The sequence below is a fragment of the Urtica dioica genome, chromosome 10 (assembly GCF_054948205.1).
Source record: "Urtica dioica subsp. dioica isolate 48M chromosome 10, U.dioica_male_clone48M_v1_H2, whole genome shotgun sequence".
Taxonomy (NCBI): domain Eukaryota; kingdom Viridiplantae; phylum Streptophyta; class Magnoliopsida; order Rosales; family Urticaceae; genus Urtica; species Urtica dioica.
Window position 1 is genome coordinate 22,279,486 of NC_142765.1, and position 21,247 is coordinate 22,300,732.

The window sequence follows — 21,247 nt, forward strand, 5'->3', positions numbered from 1 at the left end:
TTTTAGAAGATTATTTATTTATTAATTTGAGAATAAGGTACGCAACTAATCATGTCTATTTAGATGCGACTACTCGCGCCTAAATCTAAAATTTATCAAAATCTTCGAAAAGTTTCCAAAAATTTGGACGGTAATATTTACCCCCTCTATTTTTAATTTTGGTTTCAAAATTAAACAACTACACAGTTAATCCTTTTGTTTCGGAACCCAAATCACTTTTTCATTTTCTTATTCACTTTTTCTCAAACCCAAATCACTTTTTCATTTTCATATTCACTCTCTCTCGTCTCACATCCATGTGTCGCTCTCGCTCAGTTCCGCAGGACCACCACCCCTCTCCTCTCTAATATGCCGCCACCGTCGCGTCTCTCTCTCTCCAAATTTAGAGCTTTAAATCACAATCTCTCATTTCGTTCTCTTATTCTCTCTACTGTCTCTAAGTCTCTCGCCGTCACCATCGGGCACCACCACTTGCAGTCGCAGACCCACCGGCCACCACCCGCGACCTCTTCTCACAAATAATATTCGAATCGAGATTCCTCTCCGGTGAACTGACGTTACCACTTGCAGTCTGTTGCTGAAGTAAAAGCGACTTTTGGAGCGTCTAAAGACAGTTTTTGTCCTAGAAAGGTCTTATGCATAATTCATACGATACAATTCATAATCTTATTTATATATATATATATATATATATATATATATATATATATATATAAATAGCCACTTGAAATAACTATTTCAATTAAAAAATAATCAAGGTTTTATATTTTATTTAAATAGCTAATCATTCTCACTTGTTTAGGCCGTTTTTGTTTGTTCATTTTATTAGGATAATGTGACGATTTAACATCTTATCATAACATTATATAAATAATATGATTACTGTTATTTTTCTCCTTCGTAGGCAAACCAACATTTAACTTCTCCTCGAGTTCTTCTCCTAAATTGACAATAAATAAAATCTACTTGGACATGGCAAGCAAATGGTTCATTCTTCCACTAAGATAAAATGGGGGGCGCGATAAAATTTGTGTCTAAAGCCCCAAAAATCGCGTATGTTTACGAAATAAACGCGATTTCAAACGCAATTCGGGTTGCGTCTAAAAGTCGGTGCTTAATGTATAGACACAATTAGGCGCGTCTGTTTTTGGACGCGATTTAGGACATCATCATGACTAGTAAAATACTCCCAGCATGTTTACAAAGCCCGTGTTATTATACACACACCAATGCTTATATTGGAAACAGAAATAAACTTTCAGTTAAAGGGCCTGTTTGGTAGTTCACTCAAACTGTTTTTGTTTTCATATAGTTGTAGTGTAAAAAAATTTTGCAGTTGTTTTCAATAACTGTTTGGTAAGGATTTCAGTTTTTTTTTTTTTATTCAGTTTTTTGTAATTATAGTGTAATAATTCACATAAGAATCAGGCGTCGAGATATATACTAATTGAAAGTCTTTGCTGCGAATATAATGGTCGTACCTTTAGTTATAATGATTGTTCACAAGTTCATCGGAAAACACTGTTTGTCTTTGTAGTCAATACAACAAATATCAAATTTTGATACCTAATGTTGACTAAAAATAGTGAAAACTTATGTGCTCGACGAGAGGATCACAACCAATTAACAGTTTGTAAAATGGAGTTCCGTAGTTTAAAGTTTGTCATAATTGTAAAACTTAAGTTTTTCAGGGAACGGAAATAAATTCGATAATCAAAAGTGAGGAAAATGAAATGATGTTGATAGGAGAAGAAGGAGATGTCAAGAGGAGATATTAAAAAAAAGTTAAAAAAGTTGAGTGTAAAAATTGGAAAACAACTAAAAACTGTTTTTTGATTTTTTTTTCATTAAAACAGAAAACAGTTTGAAAACTTTTTTAGTTGTATTCTGAGAATCATCAAACAAACAGTGAATTCAATTTTTTCAGAAAACTGTTCAAGTTAGAAAAATCAAAAACAGTTTTCAAGTTGAGAAACAAACAGGCTAAAAAATTTGACGCATTAACAACTTCATCCAATAACAAGAACGTGGCCAAGAAGAAATTAGCTTAATATTATACACTCTTTTCTTCCTCTCCATTTTAAACACTCGTCTACATAAATATATCATAGTGTTTTATCATGTAGTCGGTACTTTGGCATGGCAAGCAAAGGATTCGCTCTTCCTACGGAGAGGCCAAACTTCTCGGTCATGTCAATGTCTTGAGGTTCCACACCATTTGGGAGATCCCAATCGAAGCAATGTACCAACTGAGCAACAACGAACCGAACATTAACTAAACCCATACTAATTCCCGGGCACCCTCTACGGCCCGACCCAAATGGGAGAAGCTCAAAATCACGACCGTGGAGATCGATTTTCTTATCAACAAACCTTTCGGGGTGAAATTCGTCTACATTCTCGAACCACACATTTCGATCTCTCCCTATAGCCCACGTGTTCACCATAACTCTAGACTTCTTAGGTATGAAATATCCATCAATTGTTATGTCTTCCATGGACTCATGCGGTACTAATAGTGGACCGACTGGATGTAACCTAAAGCTCTCCTTGATAACCATATCCAAGTAGTTCAAACTTCCCAAATCTTTCTCTTCCACTGACCTATCCAAACCAACCACACTTTCAACTTCTTCTTGGAGGGTCCTCATGGCTTTAGGGTTCTTCAAAAGCTCGGAGAGTGTCCATTCGATTGACACAGCTGAAGTATCAAACGCAGCCACGATGATGTCTAGTAGGACGGCTTTGATGTTTGTTCGTTCGATCACGAAAACATGATCGTCTTGGGGATTCATTGGTTGGTTCATCAGTGAAAGCAAAACATCGACAAAATCCGTGCGATGGTGTTCTTCGTATTTTGTCGTCGATTCTTCATGCTCTGTAATTATCTTCTCCAACATATCATCAATGCGCTTACTTAGTTTCTTCATCCGTTTTGTATAACCCTAGGTTATATGCAAAAAAGAAAATACTCATTAATTAGTCGTGTGTCCATCAAAAAGCATATATAACACAAATATTATGTTGTCGGTACACATAAAAAATACGCAAATTTCACTGTGTATCAATATGATCCTCTCACCTACACACGCACTAATAATATTTCTCTCATTATCTATAAAAACACAATCTCACAGTCGAGGCTTCCCAAATATGTTTATGTTCACAAAGATGATATATTGTTGCACACTTTCAGTACAGTAAACAAATAGAAACTATCAGGATTGTCAAAGTGAATAATGAGAACTAAGTCTAACAACGAGAATATCAAATTTCTCATTCTTATTCTAAAAATACTTTATTTTTACATATTTTTTTTATTTATTGTTTACAATTTTGTTTGACTTTTTTTTTACGGTTCACAATTGCTTTCTTATAGTTCTTTATCATTTCATTTAAAATAATGAAAAAACCATATGAAAATTAAAAATAAAAGTATTTATTATGGAATATTTGAAATTGAGGTATTGATATCATATATAATTATCATCTTCAAACAAGTATTTTCAAAATTTCCAAAGAAAATTAGGGTTTAGTTCTTATGCCCACACCATAATCTGTAAATCTTTATCCATCTTTATTCCCTTCTCTACCAGAAACAATGTATAAATTGCAGCTTCTAAGTTGATAACACGACCTTGACATAAAATTTTATCATGAAGTGGGTCACAAGCTTCTATTTAATTCGTAGTAGTTAGCTCATTATTTTATTAAAAACGCGCCACTTATGACGAGACTTAATGCATTATTCTTCTCGAAGATTAACCTATACTCTCTTGAACTTTCAACATAAAGAGTCCTACCTAATTATAATAATGGTAATTTAGAAGATATCTAGAAACATTATCTTTAGACAGTCCCCAAGCAAAACCACTTGAGAAAATTGGTCGGTGGGTCCCGCCCGCTCTGTGACGGATTTACATGGGTCCAAGGGTCAAGTGACCCCCTCGATTTTTGTTTTTACATTTTTAGCCTACTTTTAAAATATTTTTAAAATAATTACCTTAAAAGTTTACAAATTAGTTCCACTTGAGATTTTTTTTTTTCAAATTAGCCCCCCTGATTTGTTTTTCAAATTTGCCCCCCCTTTATTCTTTCGTTTAATTCCCTTGGCAACGTCTAACGAATTAATCTTTCAAAAAGAGTTTGGAAACGAAAGAAACATGGCAAACCTGTAGATCTAAGGGAGCGAGACAGGGCACGTAATCAGCGACGTGGAAAGCGCCGCACAGGAACATAACCTCATGGACGAGCTCCTTCAGATGATCATTGTTATCGAACAAGCTCACGCCCAATATCATCCTACAAGACACTTCGGCGATGACGTCACCGATCACCCGACCCACGTCGACGATCTCACGCGCCGCCGCGGAGGCTCTGAGCTTGGCGACCGCCGCGGCCACGACTTCGGCCCTCAGCCCCCGGAAAGACTCGGTCTTGGCGGCGGTGAATAGGTTGAGAGTGAACAGCTTTCTCATGCTCCGCCAATACGCTCCGTACTCCGCAAACACCATTCCTTTCCTGCCGTATGAAAGATCCCGCGAGACCTGCATGCAAATTTTTATTATTGGAGTGTGATGATGTAAAAAAAAATTAAATTTAGGGGGCATTAGTTAATAAATATATACTTAAGGTCATTTGTCGACGACACCATTAGTATTAGATATGGTTAAAAGATATTCAATAGGCCGTATAAATATGCATATAATGTGGTGAATGATAACATTGTTTTATATAAACAAAGATAAAGTGCAACTCGATTTTTATTATTATTATTAATGAATATTAATTTACGGGCACTGAACTCAATACAAGATAAGGGTCTAGTTCATTATAATTTTCTTAAGAATAAATTGTATATTTGCCCCTGATATATGGCCTCAGTGACAAAATGCCCCCTATTTTTTTAAAACTATTTGTTAACCCCCTGCTATATAAAAAAGTAGCAGTTGGGTCCTTCCGTCAAAAAAGAGGCCCAATCGTCAGTTAAATAATCACGTGGAACGCACGTTTTCTGGTAAATAAGGGTAAAATCGTTATTTTGTTAGTCGGATGAGGAAGTGTATTTTATTGTTTGTTTATTCATTTAAATTAAATAAATTGAGGTGTCAAATTAGTAAATTAAATAAAGAAAAAAAATAGTCGAATGTAAAAATCCCAAAATCGCATTTCAATTTAATCGAGTCTTAACACTAAAACCCTAGAACTCAAAAACTATATTTGTGAATGCCCCGCCGACGAATGCCCTAGAAGCTGAAGAACGCCCCGCCGACGAACGCCCCACCGACGAACTTGCTCCACTTCGGAGACGAGCTGTAGATTGTCCTCGAGAAGGCGATGACGATGGAGATGATGTTGAGCATAGCGATGACGATCGGAGGAATCATGAGCGACGACCACTTCACAAGGTAGAGATCGGCAAAGATGTCGTCGGCGTCTTCCCCGGCGGCGGACTTGGAGGTGAGCGTGAAGGAGATCTCGATCCCGGCGATGACCTTGAGGAGGCCCTGGACGATGGCCGCTAGGTGGCACTGGTGCCGGAGATGAGCCAGAACTGCTCGTTGCGCCACCACTCCTCTAGGCCGACACCAGACCACTTGACCTCGAGGATGGCGAGGCCGATGAGGCAGACGGTGATGATGGAAGATGGAGGTGAACGGGTAGATTCCGACGTTGAGGTACGCCAGCCTCTGGAGGAGAAGAAGCCGCCCGGACCCCAGCAATGCATTGTTCCGGGAGAAGAAAATCTTCACCGAGCCCGTGGAGATTTGGATAACTCGGGGCTCAGTCGATTTGGGGGTTCTCTCTTTTTCGAATGGTTTTATTGAATAAAAATGAGAACTGAAAATAAAATGAAAAATCAAAGCGATTCTTTTACTTCATACCTCGTCCAAGGACATTCTCGTAAACTCGTTTAACTCTGGTACCAAGTGACTACCACGTGGCCATTTAACTGACGGAGTGGGCTTATAATACACGGAAGACCCATAAATTTTGTCGGTCGTGATATTGAGGTCCAATAACCTCAACTTTATATCATAAGTCATTTTCTGTCAGTGATGTCATAAATCAGGGAGCAATTATACAATTTGTTATTTTCTTAATATAATTCATTAAAATTAAAAGATCGATGGATGTGTAGAAGCCTAAAAGGTATAAAAGATGTGTAAATAAAAAACAAATAATATGCATATAATGTGGTGATCATGTAATATATATTATCTTGCACTATAATATTATACAAATAAAAAAAAATATATAATATACAATTATACATAAGATATTATATAGAGTCAAAGATACAGGTGGATTTTGCTCAAGCGGCACTCAATTTTTTTTATCATTATTATTACTTTATCGACATTCACTCTTTTTTGTTATATATATAAAAAAAATTGATATTATTAGCCAATGTATATACATGCCTGCAAGAAGGGACGGCTGGCGAAGACGGAGTCGTGGGTGCGGAGGATGAGCTCGGCGGCGCGTGGTGACGACGCGACGACGGTCAAAACGCCGCCGAGTCGGAGGGACATGATTGGGCCGTATTTGAGAGAGAGCTCTCTGAGGCCGCGGTGTGGGAGGGCCGTCAGAGCGTGGAGGCTTCCGATCACCGGAAGTGGCCACGGTCCCGGTGGGAGTGGTGGTTTCCGGCCATGCCGGCTCTTGGACCATCGGAAGAAGCTCAGAAGTGTTAATACAAAGATGGATAGTAAAAGGATAATAGGAGCCATATAATTTGACTACTTTTTTTTTTTTTTTTTGAGCGCTGCGCAGCATGTGAAACAATCGATTCTCTCTGTGCTATTTAATAAGGGATTTGCAATAGCATGGAGAATTAGGTACTGGCACTAACGTGGACAGTGAGTTTAAGGACTGTTTTTTTTTTAATTATTATTATTAAAAATAGAGAATGCTTAAAATAATTGTTTTAATTTTTCATCAAAATTTGAAACAGCTTATTTAATAAAATTAAAATTTATATAAGTGGGTGGGTACATTTATATTTACTACCTACTAGCTACTACGTGTTAAATTTCATTACAAAGTTTTTTTTTTTAAATAACTAAAATATTTTTACAAAGCTAGTCATGTGAGGACCATATTTCCACTATGAAGTTAATTCATGGATTAAAATAGTTCTGACAAGATAATTAACATGCCAGTTTGTTTTACTTTTTTTATCAACCGGTTTAGTTGCTTGAAACCTGATACGCATGTGAAACAGTGAAAGTATATCTTAGGGGTTGATTGCAGTTTAGAAAACTGGTTGCACTAATGTAGATTACTTAAATAAACGGGGTTTTAGACTTTTAGTTGTAAGCTTGTAGTTGATTGTAGAGTGATTTTAAAATTCTATGGTTTTTCTAATTAAGAGAATACTTAATTTAATAAAAAGAATGTCAAACATGTGCATTTTAAATATTAAAAACACACTTTAAATAAGGTACGCACGTATTAAGTGTGGCAAAAAAAAATATTCTCCATGATTCTCGGTGAGTTAAAAATATTTTTAGACGATTTTTTAAATTTATTTTAGCATTGTTTATGTAAAGTAAAACAAAAAATAGGGAAAAAATAGAAAAATTACACGGACTAAACCACTTGAAACATTGATATTGTAATCTAACCAACGTTTCATATAAGTTTCAAATGTAAGCACAAATGATGACGTAACTTTATTAGTCATTTAACAAGTTACTATATTAACATTTATTAAAATCGGCTGAACATGAACATGTAGCTAACGTTTTGATCGTAGCCAAATAATGCAACTTTAATACACGTCAACTTGATTTATTATATAATATTTTCTTTCCTTTTTTGTAGTCTAATTAGTTACGATATAAAGTTTTTTGGGTTAATTTCAGTTAATTTTCGTTTATTCTACATGCGATATCAGACGTTAGAAGATAAACTTTCTGTAACTGAAAAAAAAAAGTGAGATAGTTATTTTTGCATATTTTTGTATGAATTGACTTAAATTTCCGTTTTGATCGCAGCCAAATAATACAGCTTTAGTACACGCCCCTTTATTCCATAATATTTTCTTGCCGAGAATTAGAGCTTCGCCACGATACACACCCATACACATATTGATATAAAAAAAAGGAAAAAAAGGAGGAGAAAAAAAAAAAAGAAAAAAAAAATCCTCTAAAAGCAATCCCATACACACCATTACCAAAAGACATGACCATCGATATGATATCAAGCATCACCACAAAAGAGCCACCGAACTGTTGTGATACTGAGAATGCAATGCAATGGCTTCAGGTGTTAGGCCTCTGGTACGGACCACTTACCGGAGGCGCGCGTGACGTGGCAAGCGAATGGGTCTCCAATATTTAAAGTCCTTCATTTGCCTTCCACTTTTATCTTGAAAAGTCTATTGTTGAGCCTAGTTGTTTAGAAGAGAACGAGACCTTTCGAACGTCTCATGTGTATCGGTTCGTTTGTATTTCCATGGCCACTTAGGTCAAAGTCAATAAAATCATTACAAACAGTTATAACATCTTATTACACATATACACGAGTGCTATATTGTGAGGTCGAGAAATCCTAGCGGGGTTTGGTGTAAAACTGTTGCAGGTGGGATTTTGTTGCAGGTTTGTCGGCGAATTGAGATTCGGCAAGCTCCGGCGACTGAGATCTTATCACGGTGCCTTCGGAGATGCAAATCCAGTGGAAACGATTGCGGATCGAGTACAAGGATGGGGGTAGATTCCATAAGCCAAAGGCGGGTTCTTGATCGAAGCTCGCCGGATCATCAAGCTAGAAATTCGAAACTAGCTTGTTTGTCATTTTGTTAAAGATGCGTCCACGAACCGGAGTGTGATTTCCATGCAGTGTGGGAGTGCCAGTTCAGCCACGAGATCCGTAAATTCCTTGAGTGCTTCTCTTTGCTGGTCGGCAGAACTTACTTGGAGTTCAAGGAAATTTACCTCAACGCGAAGCCGGGGTTTTCTCCAACTTGGGCGGACACGTGAGAACTTGATATATATTTTCTAACCTCCGTCATGGTGGGCCAGATCATCAACAAAATTCTCACAATCGACAAAGAATTCATGTACCGGGATTCCGAGCTTATGTGCTGTTTTGCTGTTAATTTATACGTCGGTGTTGATATATGTTGAGACTCTCGGTGTTGTGCTGAGTGCCGCTTTCGAAATTAAATGCGCCAAAAGAAATAAATAAGTAAATAACGCTTTTACAAAAAAAAGATGGTGACCAAGGACGAACTGCACTCGGATTCAAGGATGAGGCCCAAGGAAATCGATTCAAACATCACGTATGCATATGATACAAAGTCGATGATATTTTACTATGTTAAAGAGCATGTAAAGAAAAATGTCAGCTTGGAATTCCTATAATATAAGAGCATTTAGACCTGGATTATGGAATGGTTGTGCTATAATTGTTTAGGTTTTACACGTCTTGGCAAGAAACTCGCAACCTTCGTAGACTTCAAGCCCCGGTTGGTGTAATTCATGCTCTTCAAAGCAAGCACATCGTTTGCTCATCTTCCCCGTCAAAGCTATCTCTTGGGGCCGCTGAACCAACCTCGGGTACCCATCGTCACACCAGACCTGAATGGGAAAAAGGAATCAACATAAATTATTAATATTATTGAAAAATCCGCTTACAAGTTGAGAGGTGAACCAATGTCTCCCATTACACTATTCTACGGCTAAAGAAAATAAAATAACGAACGCAATAACTCTTTTCAAATTAACCCTAATGACCTACTGTATTGATTCATAAATAAATCAACACAAAATAGCATGAGAACGAACGAAACATTTATAGCCACGTGTGGCAAGCCATCGCCTTTGTCTGTGGAAATCAACGACGATGCGGAAAAATTTAGTGAAAATCAAATATTTTGTCTATGCTTGGAAATCAAGGAAACTTCAGGAGAAGAGTGATCGGAACCGGATGAGATTCCATGGCTTTTATCAATAAAAATGAATGAACACAAAATAGTCGATATATTCTTCGAGAGGTGGATCGTTACTCTCCCGGTGACGTTCTACTAAGGCTCAATGCAAACATAAAATATAAACTAACCTCGGTGGCTATTTATAGGTTTAGAAACCCTAATCCTACTAGGAATTTCGATAAATATACATACTGCATATATATATATATATATATATATATATATATATATATATATATATATTCCTAAATTATTCTTATTAATTAAAATAGTAATAATAAATAAACTAAATGATCAGCCTGCCCCTGCTGGCCTACACGACATCATGGGTCTAACAAAAACTTACCGGAAGAAACTATCAAAACTAATGAAAATTAAGGGAGCAAAAAAAAAAAAAAAAAAAATTCTAGCGAGCATGCGTATCATATTATTTTTTACGTAAATAAAATCCTATGTTTCAGTTAGACATTCTCCCTCAAAGTAAATACAATGGATTTTCATTTTCCTTGTATATTCAAGTTAAGGGTCCCACATCTGAAAAAATGAACGAAAATAACAAATTTATGAGTTCGTAAGTTACTCCTCTCATTCCCAAATTGATTCTTAGAAGAAAAAAAAACATCACGATATTATCGTACACAGTGTATACAAGATTTAGCCTCTTTATTTTTCCACTATATGACGTGTTCAACTTTTATTTGAAAACAAGACATCTATTCTTCTAAGTTCCGATTACGGACAGAAAAGAATTTACCTTTCCACCCTCGTCCTGACTCCACCTTGAACTGCAGCTCGGTTTTTTAGCTTCTTCATTCTTTTGCTTCTCCAAAAGTTGTTTACCTCTTGCCGCTTTTGCTTCGACTCCTTTCAAAAACTTTGAGGGATTTCCTTGGCTATCATAGTACCGACCTACTAGCTTGCCAACGAATCTGAGAGTATTGAGACATTTAGCGTATTAATTATTAAAGGAAGCGCTAAGGATGCTTATAGAAAGCTTCAACCAATAACTAACCGATGGCCGAGAATTCTAAAGCTAGGTGGAGAGAGGAGGGCTCACATGTAGCTTTTAAAATAGAAATCCCGCCATTCAACAATGCTCTTGACCTGTCAAAAGTAAGGCTTTATGACACAGTATAGTCTCTGAACTAATATGCTACTGGCATTTTGGTCTCATACCTAATTTTTGGACCAAAATCGTCCTCAAACTATTGATGTTCTGTATTTTAGTAGTTTACATAAAAAACGAAAAAAAAATTAAAAAAAATTAAAAAAAATTGTTTTGATGAAATTCAAAGCCTATGCAACTTAATAATATTCGCAAATTTTAAATAATTTGGCTATTTAAAAAAAATTATCATTAAAACTAAATCTTACTCTAGAATTCCGAAAGTGTTTAACAAATCAGCTTACTAAACAAATAGCATTAAGTTTGTAAAAATAAAATAATAAAATAGAAAAGGACTAACTGGTATAAAAACAATAGTTGGGGGATTATAATGGCCCAAGATCAGTTTAGATACCAAAATGCCACTCGCCTAACAGTTCAAGGACTATTTGCGCTAGAATGCGAACAATAAATAATTAAACTGAAGCTTGTACTAGTGATGTATACGAGGCAACGAGCAGATATATAGATTAACCTCGTCAAGACATGTGCTAAGGAAGCAAAAGCAATTAGCATATGCAGAGTGACATTTTGTTGATCAAGCCATGGTTCCAATGGGTTTTCGAATCAGAAGTTATTGATCAATTCGGAATTCAGGAACATGCAAATGTATGTTTTCAGATGGACTTCTATTTGAGGATATCTCAATTTCGGAGTTCTTCTATACATTAAAAAAAAAGTATGCAGAACAAAAGTTTTGTTGAACTTCTTCAGGCAAAGGAAAGTTGTGATGGACCATTAATAAATAATGCTTGAAATTCAAGGACTACTATATAGCAAAAAAAAGCAAATGCAAATGCGAATACTGCAGGGAAGCCTTCAATTTCAGATATAAAATATATATTTAATTACCTCAGCGCTTGATAGACCATGCAATGAGTCTGTGAGTCCATCTTCTACAATAGAAAGAAAGAAAGTAAGAAAGAGACAAATCAGTGATAGTACATAATCTAACTGATATAGTATATCCAAACCTAACAAGAGCTGTGAACAAAACTCTTTAATGAAAACAATTCATTCAATTTGCACGCCTACAAGATTCTCAATAGTCATTATTAGAAACACGACCAATGTCCTGTTATTCTTAAACTATGTTTAAAAACTGATCGTTTAGTGTCTCCCACCCCAGAATTTTTGGAAAAGACTAGACTTCTAGTTCTTTTACCAGATATTGGACATGTATGTGATGTGTTAAAATCTCAACAAACATCAAATCAAAAACACGGATTTACCTGTAAAGTTTCCAGAAACAAATGCACGAGAAGCGTCTCTAAAACACATAAACAGATGGCAAAACTAGTAGTCAGTCTAACAATGCAAATCGTAATTAGAACAAAGCTTAAAAAAAATGTGCTTCGTATATAACGATTGTTCGAACCTTCCAGAAAAATGATTGTAACCACCGCCCTTTCCGTAATGAGCTTTTCCTTTTGTTACATCGAACACAGACCTGATTCAATGCCAAATTTATGTATAACTAATTATAATAAACTTAAAAATTAATCCAGTTTAGGCTCTCTAATACACAAAATCGCCCTAAAGAACTTATGAAATAAAGCTAAAAAATGAGAGTGTACCCAAGAATTCCTAATAGAATGGGCAAGCTCTCATCTGTCCCATTGTACAAAGCTAGTTCGTCTGTGGTGAAAAATCTCTATAAACGCAAGCAATAATAATCAGTTACACCGTTGGAGAGTGACAATCTGATTTTTGTTTTGGCTCTCAATAAACAGTCATTATGAAAAAATACAGATACATTCATACCTTCTGTGGATTGGGTCGAAGGTAAAATGTAAGAAGGAAAGCTGTGAGAGCAACAGCGAGTGCTATAGCTACACTACGAAGTTTCATCTTTCTTTGCTTCCTCTTCTGGGAAATGGGGATATGATGCGATCAAATAAGAAGAAGAAAGGAAGAAAAAAAAAGGGATTAAGTTTTAGATTATTACAAACATGTCCCTCGCTTTAACAATTATATGATTAAAAATACACTTAATGTCTTTTTTTTTTTAAGCACGAAATATAATTGTCAAACGTCAATATTGTAATTCCTATGGATTGAATCATTGCCCTCTCTCGCAGAGATCTCCTCACAGGCAAAGGTCTTGTCACCCAAACCAAACTACATTTAAGTCTTAAATCGAAAAATTACAATATTTTTGATCAAATATCTTTTAAGGCTAAAACTCATTATGACATATCACGGCTCGAGGCAACAAACTAGTCCTAGAGATTTAGTTTGAACAGAAATTATGCTCCGACAAGGAATTCTGATTTTTAATAGACTACATTAAAAAAAATGGTGGAACTAGCTAATCCTCTATTTTTTTTTTTTTAAGATTCTAACCAAAACTTCATTTTATTAAGAAAATAATCAACCAAGCTTAAGTAAATTAAATTAACTAAAACATTTAATTTAAGTTACTTCAGTCTAATGAGATATTTTTTCTAATAAAATGAAACTTTGACTATTTTTAAAAAGAGAGTTGACTATTGACTTCTGCCATAATTGTATCTTTTTTTGTTTGAATGGTGTTAGAATTTCGCCAAATAATGTTCCGATTAGTTTTGACATTATTCACCTAATAATAAATATTAACACTTAAAAATATAATTTATTTTCTGAAAAAAAGTTTTAAATAATAATAATAATAATAAATCGATGAGTAGTACTAAAACGGTATACAAATTATAGTTCGTAAATAGTACCTGAATAGAATTTCAACACTGTGAACTGTGTCGTTCCGGTTGCCTAGGATTAAAACAAGTGGCCGCATAAAAAAAACATATTAATAATTGTGGCATCATCTTGTCACAAAAATATGAGAATTTAATTACGGTGTACTGTGGCTATGAACTATAGAAAATTACTTTTTCCTCCGAAAAAATAAAAAAATTCGAGCCATGTAATAAAATGGGGGAAAAACTAATTTATTCATAAAAAAAATTCTCAAAATCTTCCAAAAAAAGGGAAAAGATGTGTAAAGTCCAAAATTTCATAAGTCAAAGAATAGGTTTGCAAGGTATTTTGGTTCGAAGGATTATAATACTTCAATTTTGTACACCTATGGAAAGCTTATTTTTAGTCATAAATTATCAAATTTCTCTAATAAATCATGTCTTTCCCTTACCATGGTATACATAAATAAATAAAAAATTCACATGTAATCTTAAATATGCTAAGTCTCGCCTAAAGGTATTAAAAGGATCAAGTCGGGCCGGCCCGACTTTTTTTTTCAAGTCCAAAAGATGTTCGAGTCCGAGCCCGACCCAAACTCTTTTATTGGAGGACCGAGCCGGGTCGGACCTAAAAAGAGGACATTTGGCCAAATACAAGACCAAGCCCTCGACTTTCAGAACCGATGGTCAGACCCAAGTCCGAACTTAAAAGGGGCCTAAACTTGGCCTTAAAAAACTCAAACTATAATCATAATATATATAAATATTTTTTAAAATTCAAAATATACTTTTTTTTAATAAAAACAATTAAAAAAAATTAAAATTTTATCAAATTTTTTTAATATAATTAATAGTAACATTGAGTTTATGTGTCAAAAATACTTCTTAAACATAAAAACATAAATCTTAAATAAATATAAAAATTATTTTATTTAAAAAAGTTGGGCCCAAACTGAACTTCATTGGGGTCCGGTCCGGACCCGGATTGGACTTTTTTTTAGGGTCAGGGCCAGGCTGGACGTGAGGGCCTATACCCTAACTCCAACTCAGGCCCTTCAACAAGCATTGTTCGGCCCGATCTTTTTCTGAACATGTGTTATATATCTATCTATCAATACACATTGTAGTAGGATCATTGGGCATTCCACAAAGATATTGCTATAACTAATAACTAAAACTTTTATGCATTTTAGCTGTCTATTTCAAATAAAATATTACATGACAATAAGTTTTTGTTTTAATTATGCATTAAATCATTATGTATTCGAAATATTTTTAAGAGGTTAATTGGGGAGCTATGAATGCAAACACTCAAAAAGCTCAAAGCTTTATGGTATGGTTTCTAATCGCGACCTCCACACAAGCCGCGTCAGAATTTAAATGACAACAAAGGGAAAAGTCGTTTAATGTGCCAACTTCACATGTATTTATTGAAGTTTATGCAGAAATTATAGCTTGAAAAAATTCAAGAATAAAACTAGTTATCCATGCTACTAGCATGATGCTAGTAGTTTTTGGAGGTAGTTACTAAATCACTACAAGAATTGCAACTACATTTTTCTTCAGAACGTTGACTTTTTCTTGAAGAGTGAATGCTAGAATTGGTCGGACACGCACGCTTCCATTTTTCCTACATTTATGAAGGGCTTATTTGCTCGTTTTTGTTACACCATACCAATAAATATTATTCGTCACGGCCACTTTCCATTTGTTTCATTTAGACTTTAAACTGTTGTAATGTATTCTTTTAATGCTAAATAGCTACGGCACCCTTTTTAAAACTGAAACGACGTCTTAATCTCACTATTTTTGTGAATATGTTGGCCTATCTGATTCAAAATTGTAATCAAAACACAAGAAGAATTGAATGAGCTAAAATAAAAAAAAAAAAGACCTTTTACTCTTACCCCGAACCCTACAAGACAACAAAAGATACAAGATATATATGTATATTTATAGAAGTGATGGCCCCGGAGAATGACCATTGACCAGCAATGGCTATGGAGGAAAACTTGGTCTTCATTGCCTCCAATGGGACAAAGATCCCCACAGTCACCGCCCAGTTCTCGCTTTTGGTTTAGTCACTGCCTCGACAAGTCTAAACATCCAACGATCTAGCAATCCTGATCCGCGGAAAATCGAAAATGAAAATCATGACCAAAATACAAAATGGAATAAAAAATAAAAATAGAAAACCTGTCAAAGCAAAGGTTCCGCCTAATACTGCACAAAGCCGAGTAATGAAATGGAGAAAGCTGCGGCGCTCTTCTACGATGGTCACTGTGATTGGTGACAGGTCATACAAGAAGAACACAGCTGCAATATAAACAAAGACGGTTTCTAATTGTTCCCGGAACACAACAAAACATGTAAATTATTTATTTATTTATTTTAGTTCAAACAATACCCACCTGGCCATGACCTGTCGGAATCTTTCATTGGAGAGAAATACTCCGTGACAGAGAATTGATTAGTAGGTAAAACCTCTTTCCAAATATACCTATATTCCGTCGGGACAATCTGCAAATCACACGAAGTTTACATATCTTCCGAGCTTAATCCTTCAAACTAAATCAAATAACAATTCAATTCTCAAAGCAGCTTACATTTTTTAATCTAAGAGCTAAAAAACATGAGAATGTGAATTCCAAACCTTGATATAGTATTTGAATACTCCACTAGTGCCGCGAAGAATTCTATTTGTATCGTCAAGCGGGTTGTGAATTCCTGGAAATTTTGGTCCAAAAGACAAATCATGAATTACGTGACTCACATTCACATGCTTCGATCCTCCAAAAATCTGCAGAGATAGAAAGATGGGTTAAATATGATACAACCGGGAAAGAAAAATAAATGAGAACACAGAATTTGTCAACAAAACTGAGAAGAGAACTAACCATTTGAGCAACAAATATATTTAATCCGTGAACTGAGATATGGAAGTTTCCAGCAACCCTTTGGACATCTAAAACACCATAAACCTGGAATCGACAGAAAATCCGAATTAAAAAAAAATATAGACTTCAATACAAGAGCTGAGAGTTCTCGATGATATACCCGGCACCCTTCCCCATTTGACAATGCTTGTTTGACCCTTTTTATCAGATCTTCGGCTGCTTGATCAAAGCCTCCTTCCAAATGGTTTCCGTGATCTGTGTGATTGTTATGATCTTTGTCGCCGTCTGCCCAAGTTTATCCATCAGTATCATCACATATTTCAACTTCAGTACTGAAATCTATAAGCTTATGGATCTTTTATATATACTAGGGATGAAGAAATGAAAAGTTATATATTTAAGCAGCGTGCTTTATTATCCATTATGAAACTGTAAAACAAAAATTTACAATGTGGCTGTTATTGTCAGAAGTTTGACCAATCCAATTTATTTTATTTTTTTGCGTTGTTGATTCTTCACCTTGAAGATCTGATTATCTAATCTGAATGTATAGGTAAATGGCAGCAAGTTAGTTATCCGACTTTTGAGCATCTTAATCTAGGCTCACAAGCTAGGTAACACATGCAACTAAATCAGCACCCAATATAAGATTGTTTATATATATATATATATATATATATATATAGATAGAGAGAGAGAGAGAGAGAGAGAGAGAGACAGAGATTTCAAAGGTTACCGTGTTTATGCGCTTCGTGTTCCTTCTCCACAAGGTCAGATAAATACTCGGTGCCAATAATATGGCCATGGTTATTCAGGCGAAGCTGCACAAACGTTGTACGGTGGTCAGTGCTAGAGAAGAGTTTTATTGGAAACAAGCTATAAATAAATATGACTTTGTATCTAACACTGTCAAGAACAAATAATCAAACTCGCTACAAATGGTGGCCAGAAAATAAGTTCCCCTGTAATTTGATTATCTAGAAAAAGACTCTGACAAGCTTAGTCAAGTAAATTATATTAGCCTAGAAGATTCTACCTAAATAATCCAGGGAAAGCCAACCTGTGCTTTATATATATATATATATATATATATATATATATATATATATACAAATATATATATATATATACAAATATGTATATATGTATGGGTCATTAGGAAAATAGCCAACTTAAACGTTTGATATTGCTAAATAGCCAATGTTTGATAAATCTTAGGTAAATAGCCATTTTCATGTATTTACAAACGTAAATCTTAGATAAATAGCCACCTCCATATATTAGGTCACGTCATTATTTACGGCTATTTACCTATTATTTACCAAACGTCGGCTATTTAGCAATGTCAAACGTTTTTTTTTTTTAAAGAAACAGCGAACTTTATTAAAAATCACAGCAAAGCCGGAGAACAAGAACAAAGAGTACAAAGCAATGTCAAACGTTTAAGTTGACTATTTTCCTAATTTTCTGTATATGTATATATGTGTATATGTATATATATGTATATGTATGTGTATATATATGTACGTGTATATATATGTATATGTATTTATGTGTATATATATGTATATATTAAAAACTCACCGCACAATGAAGAAACCATATAGCTTTTTTTTTTTCTTTTTTTTTTTTAACAGACGGCAGTATGATAAAAAAAAAACAAGAGAAAAACATAATAGGCGGTAACAAGTAATTAATAGTATGCTCATCCAAAATAAAGTTAATGTACTACAAAATTTTACCTTCCAAATATTTGTGTCGAGATCCACTTCATGTTTTCCAGACATGTCAATTGCATCAACACTTAAGACTGCAACAAAGGAGGAAAAGAAATTGAAGATGAGTTCAAACTTTTTTTTAATCTCAAGAATGTTACTAATTTGGAGATAAAGAAAACACTTTGCACAAGAGAAAGTGATGAACTAACCCTCACACGGCAATGAAGGGAATGTTATGTTGATGTGAATCGGAAGAGTCTCTCCTCGCTTCAAGTCAACGGACATCTATACGATTAAGTTGAAATAATGTTCATAAATAGTCAATCATTGCACAACATCTCTTCGTTCGTATAAAATCGTGATTTTGCTTCTCTCTCTCTCTCTCTCTCTCTCTCTCTCTCTCTCTCTCTCCTTGAATTTCCCATAGTTGCGCGCAATTATACATTAATGTTTGAAATAAAACATACTCAGTGTAAGAAATCTAGTTACCCTAGTCTTTTGCTCAATGCCATATAGCTATCTTAATTTTTATTTTTAAAAAAGAAACCGTTCCTACAGATCTCATGGAGACTCAGGTCAGCAAATCTCACAAAAAAAGACGGTCTATATCATTTGACAAGTGCTTTGTATAACCAAAAGCTTACAGATAATTAGAATGCCAACTTTTTCTTTCCAAAAGAGAGAAAAAAAAAGGAAAAGACTCCCAAACGTATTTTCAAAAGTCCTAGATGTTTCTAGTATCGCGAAACTAAAGAGAGAATGAAGTCTTTCCGAATTTATCACCCCTTTTAAAATCACAAATTACAGCGTAGAAGGTAAATAAAGAAGACAATGGAACACACAGAACACAAACCTGATGGACCGTGTAAGTTGTAAGGTAGTATCTCAGCTCATGCATGAATAATGTAGCCATGATAACTAGCCCCACAATGGACACTACAAAGTACAAACGCCAAAGAAAATAAAAAACAAAAAAATATATATATGAAGTTAGAACTCCTATAAAATGTCACTCTGAAGAGACAATATTTAGTATTTGAGTTTATTCTGCTACGTCCTCGCACCATCACAAGCTCACCAAGCACCAAAATAAAACCACAATTACATTCACAGATTTTTTTTATATGTAGCCATTTCTATACACAGTTAACACAACAAAAATACATAACGATGAACGTCAATTTTTAGCATGGGAGACAGAATAAGGAATATTACCCAGTGCCCCAGATTGAGTCTTCTGCAACAAATGCTCTTCTGCGCGAGGAAACGCATCCAGATTCTTTATAGCCTGTTTCATACCCATCGCTGCTTCTTCTTTATATAAACCCCTTCACCTTCAAAAACATCCACATACAAACACACACACACAAAAAAACCCTAAAATCAGACTCTTTGAAAGATCATGAAATGGAAAAAAACTCAAAACCACGGAACAACGCACGAAAATTCGTAGAAGCAAAACAAAATTTAAACAGCTTATTTTTGCATAATATTCAACACATTTCGTCAATTCCAGAAGACAAACTGAAAGATCAATCTATGGCTCCACGAAAAATGTCATCGATCAAAGAAAAAACATATCCAAATTTTATTCAAATCCAGCTCCGATTTAGCGAAATTGAACAAAACACAAACAAAAATCTGGAGAGAAAAGAACTACTGTTATTGATTGTTGAAGGAAAACAGAAAACTCAATTACGGTGAGAGGGAAATCTGAAGTACGTGTGGAGGTGATGTGGCAGAAGAATGTGAAACTGAATGAATCGTCGTTCCTCGTTGGATTTGTAGGAATTCAGAACAGTCTGAGATATTGGCAATTTTGCTAAGAGCGATGAATAAAGCTATTTGTAAGATCCAAACGACGTCGTACACTGAACGTGAAAAATATTGAAATTGTTTCCATATTTTGTTTTTATGCTTGCTAAATGCTAAACTATTCAATATTACCATTCCCACCACGCCGCTTTATCAAAATCAAATAAAAGCAAATATTAACGCATCTATTACTATTTGATGTGTACAAAGACTTTAATACTCTTAATAAAACAAAATATTAGGTAACTAAATCATTTAAACTTAAAAAATTACTAAATAACCAATATTTAATAAATTTTAAGTAAATAACCAAAATACTTACATAGCATGACGTGACATTAAAAATAAAAATGAAATGGTAATTGGAACGAGAGTAGTAATGGTAATGATTATAGAATGGTTCTTTAATGCACCTTACGTATGAGAATGAAACATCTAGTCTAAGTGGAACACATTAGAGCTGTACAAAACCGAACCGAAAATCGGATAAAACCGATATCCAAACCGAACCGAAACCGAATTCTGGACCCACGTCAGATAACCGAAATTCGGATTCGGATAACCGATCCGGTTTCAAAAACTGGACCGGATATCGGATTTGATTTTAGACAAATTTGGATATCGGTTATATAACCGATTTTTTTATTTAAAAATTTTAATTAAAAATAATTAAACATAAGTCTTTAACAACCACCTAGACCATGATTTTGAAAAAAAAAACTTCACAACATTTTTTACCTAACTTTTATTTTTTATTTTTTAGACTATGGATTATTATTTTAGAGCTTTATATGACTCGTTTTGTACTCGTGTTTAAATCATTGTAATAATTTTAGAACTAGATATGTATTTTAAAAAATGGATAGCCGGTTTGTTTAAACCGGATATAAAACTGGATCCGAAATTTAAAGAATCGGATAACCGAATTTTGAAAAACGGATATTGGACCGGATATTGGATTTAAGAAACCGGATAACCGAATATTTGGATAACCGAATTTCGGTTTTAGACTAAACTGGACCGAATATTGGACC

General features: G+C 34.7%; 3 protein-coding genes and 1 pseudogene across 4 annotated transcripts; all 4 read right to left on the reverse strand.

Annotated features, from left to right (window-relative positions):
- Positions 1 to 1,991: 1,991 nt before the first annotated feature.
- LOC149384071 (cytochrome P450 CYP736A12-like) lies at positions 1,992 to 6,786 on the reverse strand. The gene is made up of 3 exons (XM_089628962.1): positions 6,426 to 6,786; positions 4,173 to 4,547; positions 1,992 to 2,945 (listed from the first exon to the last, which is right to left on the reverse strand). The coding sequence occupies exons 1-3, from the start codon at positions 6,732 to 6,734 to the stop codon at positions 2,106 to 2,108; spliced, it is 1,524 nt and encodes a 507-aa protein (XP_089485088.1). The 5' UTR covers positions 6,735 to 6,786; the 3' UTR covers positions 1,992 to 2,105.
- LOC149384072 (cellulose synthase-like protein D4 pseudogene) lies at positions 5,164 to 6,047 on the reverse strand (annotated as a pseudogene).
- Positions 6,787 to 9,219: 2,433 nt separating the features above from the next.
- Positions 9,220 to 13,019, reverse strand: MAPR4 (membrane-associated progesterone binding protein 4). 2 transcript variants are annotated; one of them, XM_089628516.1, is made up of 8 exons: positions 12,870 to 13,019; positions 12,683 to 12,759; positions 12,484 to 12,555; positions 12,338 to 12,375; positions 11,958 to 11,998; positions 10,998 to 11,044; positions 10,695 to 10,869; positions 9,220 to 9,587 (listed from the first exon to the last, which is right to left on the reverse strand). In XM_089628516.1, the coding sequence occupies exons 1-8, from the start codon at positions 12,954 to 12,956 to the stop codon at positions 9,420 to 9,422; spliced, it is 705 nt and encodes a 234-aa protein (XP_089484642.1). In that variant the 5' UTR covers positions 12,957 to 13,019; the 3' UTR covers positions 9,220 to 9,419. The 2 variants fall into 2 exon arrangements, with proteins under 2 accessions (XP_089484642.1, XP_089484641.1); XM_089628515.1 differs by having other exon boundaries at positions 9,221 to 9,587; positions 11,958 to 12,001.
- A 2,448-nt stretch (positions 13,020 to 15,467) lies between these two features.
- LOC149384074 (Endoplasmic reticulum vesicle transporter protein) lies at positions 15,468 to 20,226 on the reverse strand. The gene is made up of 12 exons (XM_089628514.1): positions 20,121 to 20,226; positions 19,614 to 19,732; positions 19,252 to 19,334; positions 18,608 to 18,683; positions 18,423 to 18,490; positions 17,417 to 17,501; positions 16,841 to 16,965; positions 16,681 to 16,764; positions 16,437 to 16,583; positions 16,195 to 16,303; positions 15,980 to 16,099; positions 15,468 to 15,906 (listed from the first exon to the last, which is right to left on the reverse strand). Exons 2-12 carry the CDS (start codon positions 19,699 to 19,701, stop codon positions 15,836 to 15,838), a joined length of 1,056 nt encoding a protein of 351 aa, XP_089484640.1. The 5' UTR covers positions 19,702 to 19,732; positions 20,121 to 20,226; the 3' UTR covers positions 15,468 to 15,835.
- Between the last annotated feature and the right edge of the window lie 1,021 nt (positions 20,227 to 21,247).

Coding starts and splice junctions, on each gene's coding strand:
- LOC149384071 (XM_089628962.1), bottom strand. CDS start 6,734: ATGGCTCCTATTATCCTTTTACTATCCATCTTTGTATTAACACTTCTG. Junction 4,548..6,425: donor CCAGCCGTCCCTTCTTGCAG/GCATGTATATAC, acceptor ATTTGCATGCAG/GTCTCGCGGGATCTTTCATA. Junction 2,946..4,172: donor TCGCTCCCTTAGATCTACAG/GTTTGCCATGTT, acceptor CATATAACCTAG/GGTTATACAAAACGGATGAA.
- MAPR4 (XM_089628515.1), bottom strand. CDS start 12,956: ATGAAACTTCGTAGTGTAGCTATAGCACTCGCTGTTGCTCTCACAGCT. Junction 12,376..12,483: donor TACAATCATTTTTCTGGAAG/GTTCGAACAATC, acceptor TATGTGTTTTAG/AGACGCTTCTCGTGCATTTG. Junction 11,045..11,957: donor ATGGTCTATCAAGCGCTGAG/GTAATTAAATAT, acceptor TACTTTTGACAG/GTCAAGAGCATTGTTGAATG.
- LOC149384074 (XM_089628514.1), bottom strand. CDS start 19,701: ATGGGTATGAAACAGGCTATAAAGAATCTGGATGCGTTTCCTCGCGCA. Junction 18,491..18,607: donor CCCTTCATTGCCGTGTGAGG/GTTAGTTCATCA, acceptor CCTTTGTTGCAG/TCTTAAGTGTTGATGCAATT. Junction 16,100..16,194: donor TTCCGACAGGTCATGGCCAG/GTGGGTATTGTT, acceptor TTTATATTGCAG/CTGTGTTCTTCTTGTATGAC.